Here is a 14,003-nt window from a genome sequence, read left to right as displayed (position 1 = left end):
TCATGGCTGCTGATAGCAAGAGTGCATTCTAGGCGGTCAGAGTCTTGCTCATGGTGGGAGTAGGCTCCCCACCCAAGACAAGTAACAGCTAGCAGGGGTAGGGACTTGAGTAAGCCTTTCGCTGCTGCAGCTATCAGGTCTGTCAAGAGTGCATAAACTCTTGGTTCTGTTTGAAGACAAGATCAAGAGTACGAACTTTTTTGTTTTGTTTTCATGTTTTGGAGGCTCGTACTCTCGAGATCTCGTCTCTTGACTTGAGTCCTGTGTGTGGTTGCCCGCCCCGGAATGGGGTCGAGGGTGCAATCCGCCGCCATAGTAACGGAAAAAGCGTGGTGACTCTCAGCTCAGTGCGTATATTGCGATATCGTGTCCATCTGAACTCGGACTGTGACATGTGGCGCATGGCCTGGTCTGGCGAAAAAAAGGTTGCCGTAAAAACGCCGTGGCTGCAAGGACGACATGAAGTGAGTGCAGATTACCATGATTACTGTGACAGTAGCATGGTCTACTCTGGCAACAGCATTCGCATCGCGGTACTTGTTGAGGGAACCAACGAGTCGTGAACTACACAGAGTCACAGTACTTAGGTGTCGACAATGTTCCTGGCCTGATTATGACACGCAATTCGTGCGGCTGATAGTCTAGTGATACACGTTTCATGACTTCGCCAGAAATATTTTGTGAAAGTTATAGTTTCTTGTCGTTCTGATCAGCTGAGGGAAATGTCGGTGCAAACGTGCCTCCTCTAGGGAGATGTACCTGCACAACTGGGTCGCTGGAGGAATGGAGTCGACAGCCCGACTCGGTGAGCTGAATGTCTTCTTGTAGCCTGCAGTCGAAAGGGTTGAGCAAAAGTTTCAAAACTCACCCTGCTGGGAAAGTAATGCTTCTGTTCAGTTACTTTTGTGCTGAATATTTGTGATCATGAGGCCCTATAGGCTATATTCCTGTGCATGGCAACCCTTACAAAATCATTATGTTGTTGCAATGATATGCAAACCAGCAACCACGTCTAGAGACACTCCTGCATACCAGGATACTGGATTGGTGAATTGAGTTTTCCCCAGGTCGTATTGTCCATACATGTGCCCAAACACATTCGTACATGCAGCTCTGGTGAAAACATGCTGTCAACGTATCCTGGCCAGTGTTACATCCACAAACATGAGTCAAACTACAAAGTCGAAATTCACATTTGTGCACCTCATACAGCACTGCCGGGTGCGAAGAACGGAGCGCCGAAGGACCACTAGCCTAGAATTCCACCAAGCACAGCATACCTATGTATACACGGTGACTCAACTCTGCATAGACTGTAATACATGAGAATAAGAACGGTCTAGGCTAGGAGGCTGACCCCCTGTTCTTCGGCGACTGACAGCACTGTACATTTGCCTAATTCAAACGTTCAAAGTCCAGAGAGCGCACGCTTGGAAGTTGAGTCATGTAAGACAGTCATGCTCGTACTGGAGGTTTTGCTGGCTGAATCTTGACCCCGCGTCCGGCCACTGATTGAGCATGTGGCCCTCGAAGCAAGTTGCTCGGTCGAAATTCATCCAGCAAGTCCGATTCGAATGTAGTGCATGTACATGAAATGCAGGCCCACCTCATACTCTGGGGTTAGCCAAGTTATCTTGTTGACTTTGTTCTGTCTCTGTGTGTGTGTCTGTCTGGCTCTCTCTCTCTCTCTCTCTCTCTCTCTCTCTCTCTCTCTCTCTCGCTCTCTCTCTCTATCTCTCTCTCTCTCTCTCTCTCTCTCTCTCTCTCTCTCTCTCTCTCTCTCTCTCTCTCTCTCTCTCTCTCTCTCTCTCTCACGCACGCACGCACGCACACACACACACACACACACACACACACACACACACACACACACACACACACACACACACACACACATACACACACACACACACACACACACACACACACATACACACACACACATTCTATCTATCCATCTATCCGTCGACTTTCACCGTTTTGATATCGTACTGTGTAGGTATCGTGCTGGGATTTGTGCTGTGGCTAGCCAGCTCTGCACAGGCATCCGATGTCACAAAGGACACGGTCATCATTGTGAATACACGTGCCAACTATTCAGCGAGCCTCGTGTTCACAGCCAGTGTAAGCTACACTAAGTCACCTGTTGGCTGTATGCTATATACGGTGCTGCTCAATGAAATTCGATCACGTGGATCAAGTTTGCGTCCCGTGCTAGTTCTCATCTCGGTGTTCGCAGGTCTAGGGTGCACGGCGCCAGGCATGGCATCCACTCGCTTGATCGAATTTCATTGGGCGGCACTGTGAATGTACATATGGCGGTACTGTGCTTTGAGCTACTGGTTGACTGTGCTGGCAATGTCTTCCATGGCGTCCAAGCCGCGCCGAGAGGCCTTGCAATGCCCTGTGTGCACATTGTGGCCCTTGCATGTCTGCTGCTATATGTACAAGTAGTGTCGAACAAAGGAAAACCTGGGCTTTGGTCAGTCGACTTTGAATTGAGATCTATGTTGCTGGTGCGTCATTAATTGACATACGAGTGCAGTTAATTGAGCTGAGATAGACGGTGATAAAGAGTAAAACATTCTTGAAGCCACCCAGCGTGTGCCTGATGTGAGTGATTGAAGGTCTTGTCACGCGCGCGTGTGTGTGTGTTGTGTGGGCCGTGTGCACTGGTAGAGTCTGGACGGCGAGACAAGCTACCCACAGCTGGATGTGAACGCCACCGTGGCTAGCAGTGCAGCAGTCACCTTGGATCTGTCTCCAACAGGTAGGTTAGCTCAATCCTTGTGTTTAATATCTTCAACTGTGCCCCCCCCCCCCCCCCGACCCCACTCACCCACCCAGTTAGAATCCCCGCAGCGCAAGATGGTTGTGTCGACAGTACTAGTACGTAGGGATTTTTGTTGCTAGAGCTTGTATGCATTGCATGTACTCCGTATCGAAATCTGTTGTGTATGTGTCGAATGGCACGCACGCGCGCACACACACACACCATACATACACACACACACACACACACACACACACACGTGCACCAGTGCACCAGTGCTCCACCAGAGAATGAGCGGGGATATGACTCTACTGAGTCTGGGCTGCTTTCCGGTGTGCCAGTGTATTTCCTGTGTCTTGCGTAACCCCAGGGGTGAATGCACTGACATGCCTGTCTTGTTTGCTGTATGTCTTGTGCAGGACCTAAAGGTGTGCCACTTCTCTGGTCCCTCAGCGTCTCGATCTACCGCCCCGTGAGCGCAAATGTTCAAGGCCTGGGTGAGTTCTGTGGGTGCGTGCGTGTGTGTGTGTGTGTGTGTGTGTGTGTGTGTGTGTGTGTGTGTGTGTGTGTGTGTGTGTGTGTTGGTGGGTGTATGTGTGTGTGTTGGTGGGTGTATGTGTGTGTGTTGGTGGGTGTATGTGTGTGCATGTGTGTTGAATTATCCAAATTATCCGTGTTCCCATCCATACAAGGGTACAAGATGTTTGGATGACAGATTTGTAACGTTTGGTCACACCATCCAAAGCGTTTGTTTTGATGTTCATTTCGGTAATCAGTGTTTTCATTGTTGTTTCAGAGTTTGAAGTCTTCACAAACCCAAGCCGTCTCATTCGTGTTTCTCAACCCGGCCCGAATGATATCAGTCTGAAGGTCACTACCAATGAAACAATTGACCTGAAAAACTCGTAAGAACTCCTCCGTATTCCAAGTGTGTGTGTGTGGGGGGGGGGGGGGGGGGAGATGCGTGCGCTTTCGTGCCTGCATATGTGCGTGCGTGTTAAGGGTTGTGTATATTTACTTCAAGTATTATCGTATCTGCGGCTTGAATTCTCTCTCTGTGTCTCTCTTTCTCTCTTTGTATGTGTGTATGTTCTCGGAACAATAATAAATGGAGGTGATAGAGATAGAGATTGACTGCTAACTTACATTACTAAAGCAGTTCCGCTCCTTGCTTTGGTTGCCTGTGTGTGTTGCCTCCGTTATGTGCGCAGGAAGCCAGATCATGTTGTAGACAAGGCCACTGTACTGGCTGTCAACGATGGTGACAATTCAACGGATAGAGTCATGGTACCGCTCTACGTCAACGCTACCTCAGATAATTGCTACAAGGTACTGCTGAGAAAGATTGCATGTGTGTGTGTGTGCGTGGATGCGCACTACAGTGCTGGTCCTTGTAGTATACCCTCACGAATATAGTAGCGCCGTCTCGTAGTGGACTGAGTGATGTCTTGGCGCTGGGATGGCACTAACGTCCAGCACTATTTTATTCATGAGGTCGAACTTCACTGGCCACTACTTTAGTACAGGGGTGTGCACAGCCATTTCTTGAATGTTTTTTTTGTTTCAGGAAAACAAATAATAATTAGCACACAAATCACAGAAGCCACTGGAAATTTTAATACACTGGTGATGCAAGCAGCAGCAGACAAGACCTTACTTCTAGCTTTCTAGGCGGTCGGAGCAGTGACGACATGGCACCTAAGAGAGTGCGAGTGGCGCTAACCCTATAGTGAACAACGCAGAGCGTAGCATCAAACAAGAGTGCGGACTATGGTACAGTGGTACTACTATGTCAAACCAGTGACAACTTTCGCACATACCGGTACGTGGTTGGTGCTTGTGTCATCAGTGTACCGACTTCGATGAGTTATGGTGGGAAGCCTCATCGGAATTTCCAGTCTTCTGTGCTTCATGTGCTAGCCATTGCTTGGTGCTTGCATATGCGTATTTATACCTCTTTGCTGGCTTCATGATGGAGTGTTTGTCTTGCGTAATGTCCTTTGCATCACAGTGCAGAGCCTGGGCGTTGCAAGGCGACGAAGGAGAGCTGCTGGAGAATGACGGTATGTACCTTAAGGTTGGTACCAACTTTGGCACCATGTTCGACGTCTTCAAGCCGATTGGCAATCGCTCCACCAGGGCAGGCGAGGTCTTCAATGATGGACGGTATGCGTGTGTTGTGATTGTGACTGTTATCTGTCAGTGTCGGGATGGCTTGTGTGTTGTCTCGCTTTGTGTTCACTGTTCGTTGTATTTCTGGTACTGCGTGTCTTCATTTCTTCATGGCTGTGTCACATGTGCCGGAGTGGCTGTCTTTCACGCCACACCTTGGTATCAGTCCACTGCACATCTCTGTCACTGTCTCTGTGTGCATTTTAAGGTCACCGAGTGTAACTAGTGGTATATGTTACAACTGGGCTACATCTGTAGGTCATGAGCATATCACCATGCATGAATCTGCCAGGTCTTGTGGCAATCATGCTGTGGCGTGATTATTGCTAGTATTTGCTACCCCCGGCGGTAACACTGTCTTCTCACGCCTCTACGCCATGCGTATATCAGCATCAGGGGGTACGACTCTCTGATCAGCATGCATGAATCTGCCAGAAAAAATGAATCTGCCAGGTCGTGTAGTGCGTGATAATGTCCACACCCCGGTGTTAGCACTGCCTTCTCATACTTCCACCTCTTGGTATCGGCGTAATAAATGCTTACTGGCACAGCCTCGTTCCATTCTGTGTTGACATTGTTTTAAGAAGTATATGAGTACCTGAGCCCCTTTGTCCATCATTTTTTTCATTTGCCTTTGCATGCATTTACAAGTTTGATTGGCTGTATTTGCCTGATTGTTCCCCTGGCAAGAAAGTAGCAACAACGTGGACTACACTTTCCTTAAGTCCACTAGTTTCTTATCTTGTCTACTTGTCTCTGAATCTTGAGGGTGGTGGTGTTCCTACGGATGCGGACTCCGTCAAGTCAGTGTGACTTTATGAACGGTGAAATGTATTTGTTATCTACATGCACCTGAGGATGTTGAATATGCTTGATGCCACCAGCAGCAGACCCGTGGGCACGAGAACTATGAACTTTGGCCCTCTCACAGCCTATGTCTCGTTGTCTTGTTGCACTGCTGGTTGTTGTCGTTGTACATGCTAGGTTTCAGCTGACACTGGAGGAGAAAGGAGAGTACCTGTTGCTGTGCCATGGTCATGAGACGACTGGTGACGTAGTGGACTGTGCCATGTATCAAACCAAGAGAGGCGTCGACACTTTTGCCCGTGAGTTATTGCAGCGGACAATGTCCTGTGTAAATTACACACTCTGATACTAATGGTAAAGGGCAGACGTACTAGTACTCCATATCTGTTTCAGACTTGTAAGTGAGGTCCTTTTGTGGCAAATGGCATACAGTGGAACTCTAATAAGACTTAACCCCATCGGGAACAAGACAAGTTCTTGGTATCTGAGGTACTTCTTAACCGAACATACTTCAGTATGGATCACTACGCCCCCATGCTCCGAACAATGTCCATAATAAGCAAGAGTATGCATACTTGCCGGAGTACGTACTAAATGAGTTTCACTGTAATTGAGGTCGGTTGCCATTACGCTACTTTCCTTGCCACCATCACTCACGTAATTCGGAGAAGATGCTCACCCGGAGACTGACTGCCGTGTAGATGCGCGTCAGAATGTTTTCTCTTCTCTGTCTTGCTGTTCTTGCAGCTCTCTGGCATGCTGTACTGGCACTGTTTCTGATCTCTGTTGTTCTGAGTACACTGCTGTTCCTGGACAGGTAACTTCTAAATAGCAGCAAATACTAGAACTAGTCTAGAAGTCCTGATTACTAGTACATTTGAATCCTTTGAGTTCGTTGTCCATTGTTGTTCTCACAGTTTGCTGATTGTAATAAAAACATTGTGTCGAGTAAATACTATACATGTACTAGTAAATAGCCCTCGCTCTGCTGTCTTGTACTGCTGTTCCTTTTGTGATGTGTTGCATGGTGATGGCGCGAGACCGACACCGACACCATGTCGTATTCCACCTTCACACTTTGTTCCCCTGGGGGCCGTAGCGCTCGTGTGCACTTGTGCAAGATAGGGCTTGCTCATGTGTGCAACCTAATCATGACATTGCAAGAAATTCCGCTCTCGTTAGTCTCTACTCGTAACCCTATTATAATGGTTGTGCGGTGATTCTTCTGACGTTTGTTTCAGACGCTATCAACTGTGGTTGCGCATGCAGTGTCGAACACATGATCGCCTGGTCAACACGGTATGTCTAGTCCACAGTATTATGCCTTTTATGTTGCCCTTTTCTTTGACCGTCTATCAGCACAGTATGCGGACACGTGTCTTTCATGCCCTCCCCCCCCCCCCCCCTTGACTTGCTATAGAAATGTGTAAGGATTGACAGATTGAGAGCTCTTTTTTTATGACTTGCTATAGAAATGTGTAAGGATTGACAGATTGAGAGCTCTTTTTTTATTCTATGGGTGGTGGTGCATGGCCGTTCTTAGTTGGTGGAAAGAGGGTGGTGGGTGAAAGTTCTGTATTTCATATTTGTTTGGACTTTGGACCCATGCGAAGACTACATAACTCCGCAGTGTGTGTGCAACCGCACATGATATGAACCTCATTTTGCACAGTCGACTTCGCAGCTTGAACACCTGCATGGAGCTACATGTGATTGCATCATGGAACCTGCTGTACTTCTAGAAACGAGTGTTACAGCTACTGTAAACCGTGAAATTATTGCCATGGTCTAATTTCTGCGAAATTCGCGACCGCGTGGAAATCGCGAAATTTAGACAGCGCGAAAAGGAGATCCATAAAAGGTTTAGCATGAATGCCACAGTAGCAAATTCTGCAATCGCAAAATTAAAACCTCGCAAACCTGTCCGGATTCTGAAAACGTGAACTAAAAATGCCGCGAAAATTTCACGCTTTACAGCTATCCATCGTCAAGTTGTACACATTCTAGGCAGGTAACTCTAAGTTTGTTACTAACCATACATACATAATACAATGTACCAGTACATGCATATGATGTGCACACGCATAGTGGTTCAGGTTCAAACCGACAGCTCTCTTTCTCTGTGAAGGGTAGTTTTCATGCAGCCTACCGGTAGGCTCTGAGTTAGGGAATGTTGAATGCTCCCCGCTGAGCGTATTGTGTGCTGCACGCTTCTCAGGATCTTGGTGATACCGAGGAGTTCTCTGGTAGCAAGTACACATCCCGTGTGGCATCCAATGATGATTCGGTAAGTGCATATACATCTGCTTCTCTGTGCTGGAGGGTGGGTGTACAGTGCGTTTCTAAAATTCAGACCTCTTAGAGTTTTTCAAATAATTCCATTTGGTTTGAGCTTTTCGAGCAATTTCTTCGGGATCTTGTTGAGTCAGTTCCCCCGATTTTTTTCTCATATCGATTGGATCATTGCATCCAATTTCGGAAAATTTACGCGCAAATTGATCACAGATTTATGTGGTATAGATGCTGGCTTTATCAATGTGTATGTGTGTGTGCGTGTGTGCACATGCGTGCGTGTGTGCACATGTGTGCGTGTGTGCACATGTGTGCGTGTGTGCACATGTGTGTGTGTGTGCGTGCGTGCGTGTGTGCGTGTGTGCGTGTGTGCATGTGTGCTTCATGTATTGTACGTGTTTGATGTGCGTAGGAGGCATCTGAGGCAGCGGGAGCCTTGCAAAGCCGACGCGCTCAGCTGGTGAGTAGTGATGTCTGATAGCATAGTAGTACATGTACTACCAAGAGTACATAACCAAGAGTGTGCAACTGCCTGCACAACCTCTATGCTGTGCTGCGACGGCCGAACTTCACATCACGTGACATGGTTCAAAAGGTTATGCTGGCAAACAGTGCAAAGTGACCACAAGAGAGTTGTACCCAAAGCTGGGCTGCGTACAACCCAGTATCTATCATGCACTAGAGTGCACGGGTTCATCACGTGATGTGAAGTTCTGCCGTCGCAGACCCCATAGCTGGAGTTGCACACTCTTGGGTTATGTACTCTTGCTATTACTTGTAGTGGTGTTGTAACAGGTGCCCATGTATACTTGCCTTCCCGTATGTAGAGCAGCGTGACTGGTGCTTGGGGTAATCTGCTAACCAAGACGTGTTTATACGCTGTGTGTGTGCGTGTGTGTGTGTGTGCGTGTGTGTGTGTGTGCGTGTGTGTGTGTGTGTGTGTGTGTGTGTGTGTCGTGTGCGTGTGTGTGTGTGTGTGTGTGTGTGTGTGTGTGTGTGTGTGTGTGTGTGTGGTGTGTGTGCGTGCGTGCGTGCGTGCGTGTGTGTGTGCGCGTGTGTGTGTGTGTGTGTGTGTGTGTGTGTGGTGATAATGCTTGACGTATCATTGGTTAGTTGCTGTGTACGTGATGTGATAAGGCGCGCATGCGCGCCTGGGCTCGTGGCTGGTTTTGCATGCTTGCTGTGCTGGACTAGGTCCGAGAATGTGAGCTCTCTTTTCCTTGTCTTTCTGTTCCTTGATTATTACAATAACTGTACGAACCTGAGTAATGCTGTGTGTGGGCCCTTAGGGCCAGACATAACAATTGGCGACGAAGATGGCAGGACGCAACTCCAGATTAGAAATTTTCGAAACTGGGGATTTTGACGAGTATGCAGAGAGACTCAATTTTCATTTTCTGGCTAATGACATTGGCCAAGTTGCAGACGATGCAACCGAGACAGTACAGACAGCGGCAGACAAGAAAAAGTGCGCCGTGCTGATTAGTCAACTATCCGGTCAGGTTTACTCCACACTGAAGAATTTGTGCCTCCCAGATAAACCAGGGCAGAAGAAGTTCGAAGAGTTGCTGAAGCTCCTCTGTGATTATTTCAAGCCCAAGATCAGTGTAGTTGCTGCTACCTATCAATTTCAGAAAACCCTGCAGAAGGAGGGCGAGTCTGCGATCATGTTCGCGGCTCGATTGAAACGGGCAGCCATGGACTGCAAGTTTGAAGCTTATCTCGACAGGGCCTTGCGTGACCAGTTCATCACTGCGATCGGTTCTACCAGCACGACGAAGGAAATCCTGGCGAAGGCTGAGGAGACGACAACATTTCAGCAGGTTGTCGACATGGCCACGGCTCATGAGACAGCTTTCCGCGAGTCTGAGAAGTTTTCAACGCAGGTTCATGCAGTACGCGGAGAGCCGGGGCTCGCCGACAACGCCACGTTCAAATCTGACAAGCCCTGTTTCCGCTGTGACAAGCTGGGACATCGACCGGACGAGTGCCACTTCAAATCTGCGAAGTGTCGTGCTTGCGGCAAACTGGGACACATCGAACGAGCCTGCCTAAAGAAGAAAGCGGCCAGGTCCGTCAAGCATGTCGGGACAACATCAAACCCCGGTGAGCTTGTTCCTTGTAATGATTCTGTACCGATGTTGAATGTGAATGCCACCATGAGTGACAGAGCTGTAGCACCGTACACTACGCCTGTCGAGCTAAATGGGGTCCAGGTGCACTTGGAAATTGATACGGGTAGCACCGTCACACTGCTAGGAAAAAATGATTTTCTGAAATGCAATGGCTCCGTGTCTGAGCTGGTACCATCCAGCATCACCCTATCTACATACACAGGAAATCCAATCAAATGTCTGGGTGAAATCGAAATGAAAATGGCTTTGGGTGGTGTAGAGGAGAATGTTCTGGTCAGAGTTACTGAATGTGATGGTCCTTCTCTCTTAGGCCGGGATGTCTTGTCCAGATTTACTTTGCCATGGAAATCTATATTCAAAGTGGGCACTGGCGGGCAATCCACTACCGATTTCGTTAAGAAATACCCGAATCTGTTTGACAACTCCACTGTGGGTACGGTGCAAGGGGTGCAAGTAAAGCTGCACGTGTCAGATGAACAACCGGTCTACAAACGAGCAAGACCAGTACCTCTAGCAATTCGAAAGCGGTACATCGACGCGTTGAACAAACTCGAGGCTGATGGGGTGATTGAGAAAGTGACGCATTCCGAATGGGCCTCACCAACGGTACAAGTAGAGAAACCAGGAGGAGGATTACGGATTTGCGCAGATTACAGTGGGACTATTAACAAGCATTCAGAATGTGAACAGTACCCACTTCCCACCCTCGAGGAATTGTTGCACAAGTTGGGCCCGGGAGGGAAGTTTACCAAACTCGACTTGTCCCAAGCATACCACCAGCTAGAGGTAGCACCGGAAAGCAGGAAATACACCACCATCAACACAATTCAGGGCCTGTACCAGTACAAACGCTTACCGTTTGGTTTCCACAGTGCCGTATCCATTTTCCAAAGGGTAATGGAAGAAACCTTGGTTGCGCTACCAGGCAGCGGCGGGTACATTGATGATGTGCTGTGTACCGGGGAAAATGATGAAATCCATGAGGAAAACGTGGACCGGGTACTCCATCGACTGGATGAGAAAGGTTTCAAATTGAATCCGGAGAAATTCTGTTACATGGCTGAGGCACTCTCTTACTTTGATCTGATGCGGCCTGAGTGTAGGAAGTGGACATTTCTGGGCCAGATGAATATTCTACATGTAGGTCATGACGAACAGTCTTCACATAAGATTGTTTTCGTTTAATTCATTGAAACATTTGCATGGTTCCTCTTCCGATCTGATCTAATTCCCCAACGCTATGCAATATTGGCTGACTTTATCTGTCATTCCTACCTCGATCTATAGCTCAGCTCTCATGGACTATTCTGGAAGCTGCAGTAACTGTTATAAGTATATGTGACTATGTGTGCGATGTTTTTTGAACTTTTTGCTTTTGTATTATCTGGCCGTTGTAGTGTCAACAGCTATATCTGTCGGCGCCAAATTTGAGTGCCTCTTTGCTTATGTTATAATTTTACCCCGGGAAAAATTCTTGGGGGGCGATTGCTGTGTACGTGATGTGATAAGGCGCGCATGCGCGCCTGGGCTCGTGGCTGGTTTTGCATGCTTGCTGTGCTGGACTAGGTCCGAGAATGTGAGCTCTCTTTTCCTTGTCTTTCTGTTCCTTGATTATTACAATAACTGTACGAACCTGAGTAATGCTGTGTGTGGGCCCTTAGGGCCAGACATAACATTAGTACATGTACGTTGCAAGTTTGCTTGCCCCAGTGCAAGTGCAAGTACAGTAACCAGACATGCTCATCATGTTCTTGTTGTAGGGAAACGACGCATCAACACCACCGCGGGGAAAACGACTCAAGAAGCGCTTGCGATCGCTGGACACGTTCCGCGGGTCAGTTGTGTGTGTATGCTCGTGTGCGTGCATGCGCGTATTTGCTTGTGTAAGGACTTTGAAGATTGCGTATGTACATGTGTGTACAGTGAAGCCTGCCTAAGACGACCGCTCAAGGGACCTTCAAAACGTGGTCTCTGTTACCAGGTGGTCTCCTTATCCAGAGTCATTTGACTGGAAATACCATCCCTTAGTCCTGGTTTCAGTGGTCTTCTAGGACAGGTGGTCGCCTTATCCGAGTGGTCGCCTTAAACTGTATTTTTACTAGTTGTACGCATATGTTTATTTTCTCTCTCTCCAGGCTGTCACTTATCATCATGATCTTTGTGAACTACGAAGGTGGACGCTATTGGTTCTTCAATCACAGTCGATGGAATGGTACGTCTCTAGTATTCTTCTCTCTTGTTCTACATATCAGAAATTAAAGGAAGTATGCAGCCGAAATAGCTCAGTTGGGAGAGCGTTAGACTGAAGATCTAAAGGTCCCTGGTTCAATCCCGGGTTTCGGCATTTCTTTTTTCTTTCTTTCTTCAAGTTGCTCTTTTCATGTCGTGGAGAAGCTTTCAGTGAGCGCAGCTGTAGATCCTACGTGTAGATACCGGGTATGTACTATCAAGTATATACTGTATAACACCTTTATTTCGGTGTAATTTATATTTCGGTAACTTCGGTACTGGTCCTAGATCACCTAATTTAACATTACACCTAAATTTTCCGAAATACCAAAAATATGTAAAAATCATGAAAATCATTGTCAAATTAAAAAAAATCAACTTGTATACTGGTATAGTACATGTACATGTACGTACATGTACATACCGGTATACTAGTACATACTGTAACAAAATGATATGTGGAGCCTAGCCGGAGATATTACCGGTAGTGCAAGAGCCGTTTTTTTTTTTTTTTTTTTTTTTTTTGGTGCCATGCATACCGAATTTATCCTTACACCGAAAGGTCAGGGGCTGGCTTTTACCGAAATTTTACAACACCGAAAATAAGGTGATATACAGTACCGTAAAGTACCGTTGATCCGCCCCCTCTCTAATTCCCGCCCCCTGTCGATTTTCTACCTGTGAAGCGACTTCGGCGTATACAACGAAAATACGATGTTGAACCGACGCATGCACTGCTGTACACAATACTTGCCAATCCAGGATGAAAATGTGCACAATCCAGCACATCGAGTCTGAACTTCTATGTTATTGTACAGTTGTGGCAAGTGAAATCCGACACTTGCCATGGGGGACAGCGCCACAAATGGACAGTAATGATGTAATGCACTGCACCTAATTTGTACTATAGAGCCGTATGCATCCCAAACAGAGCGAAAGGTCACAGCGTAGATACACACAGTTCACAAATATGGTACACATAAGGAGTATTGGTATCCAATCCCCATTCATTTTTGCCATCACCTTTTTAACCTTGACTGTGATGGGTACGAGTTTTGTCATCAGACAGAAAAAGTTGTATGTAACACATGTACTGTACGTATGCAGGGCTGCAGGGGCTGCAGACTGCATGGTGCAGTCCCTTATGCCAAGTGTTGGATTTCACTTGCCACTACTGTACATCGTACTGCACTTGACAGCCTTGATCTAATTCCCGCCCCCTGCCGAAAACCCAGCTGGGAAGCGACATGGTGTGGGGGGGGGGGATCAACGGTACTTTACGGTAACCCCCCAAGAGTGTGCAGCTCCTGATACCTTTTCTATGGGGTACGCCGACGGTGAAAACTCACATCATGTGGTGTAGTGTCGCAGTTGTACGTTTCCAGCCAGTTTTTAGCGAACAGTGGAGTAATATAAAAGCACTCTCTGACAGAAACTCGCTGCGCGTGTGCAAATACCCAGCATGATCATGGCAGATATTCGGATTGTACGCACGCTATCCTTCGTTTGTACGTAGTACGAAACGTACCTGAGACACGTGATGTTAGTTTTCGCCGTCGGAGGCCCCATATGCAGAGTTGCACACTCTTGGGGCA

The 14,003-nt window shown here is 47.4% G+C and overlaps 1 protein-coding gene and 1 non-coding gene across 3 annotated transcripts in view; both read left to right on the top strand.

Moving 5' to 3' along the window:
- Positions 1 to 636: 636 nt before the first annotated feature.
- LOC135822556 (heparan-alpha-glucosaminide N-acetyltransferase-like) overlaps positions 637 to 14,003 on the top strand; it is a 36,655-nt gene continuing 23,288 nt past the window's right edge. For both annotated transcript variants that reach the window (XM_065335357.1, XM_065335358.1), the window contains exons 1-14: positions 637 to 805; positions 2,000 to 2,124; positions 2,680 to 2,770; positions 3,193 to 3,270; positions 3,570 to 3,678; positions 3,985 to 4,102; positions 4,785 to 4,939; positions 5,930 to 6,051; positions 6,500 to 6,569; positions 6,994 to 7,051; positions 7,971 to 8,039; positions 8,457 to 8,504; positions 11,940 to 12,013; positions 12,315 to 12,391. In XM_065335357.1, the coding sequence (XP_065191429.1) occupies positions 754 to 805; positions 2,000 to 2,124; positions 2,680 to 2,770; positions 3,193 to 3,270; positions 3,570 to 3,678; positions 3,985 to 4,102; positions 4,785 to 4,939; positions 5,930 to 6,051; positions 6,500 to 6,569; positions 6,994 to 7,051; positions 7,971 to 8,039; positions 8,457 to 8,504; positions 11,940 to 12,013; positions 12,315 to 12,391 (1,246 nt within the window). In that variant the 5' untranslated portion in view covers positions 637 to 753. The remainder of the gene's footprint in view (positions 806 to 1,999; positions 2,125 to 2,679; positions 2,771 to 3,192; positions 3,271 to 3,569; positions 3,679 to 3,984; positions 4,103 to 4,784; positions 4,940 to 5,929; positions 6,052 to 6,499; positions 6,570 to 6,993; positions 7,052 to 7,970; positions 8,040 to 8,456; positions 8,505 to 11,939; positions 12,014 to 12,314; positions 12,392 to 14,003) is intronic.
- On the top strand, positions 12,451 to 12,523 carry Trnaf-gaa (transfer RNA phenylalanine (anticodon GAA)). The gene has a single exon. It is a non-coding gene; the product is annotated as a tRNA-Phe (tRNA).

Source organism: Sycon ciliatum, chromosome 8, assembly GCF_964019385.1.
Source record: "Sycon ciliatum chromosome 8, ocSycCili1.1, whole genome shotgun sequence".
Taxonomy (NCBI): domain Eukaryota; kingdom Metazoa; phylum Porifera; class Calcarea; order Leucosolenida; family Sycettidae; genus Sycon; species Sycon ciliatum.
This window is presented reverse-complemented; position numbering and strand designations above follow the sequence as displayed.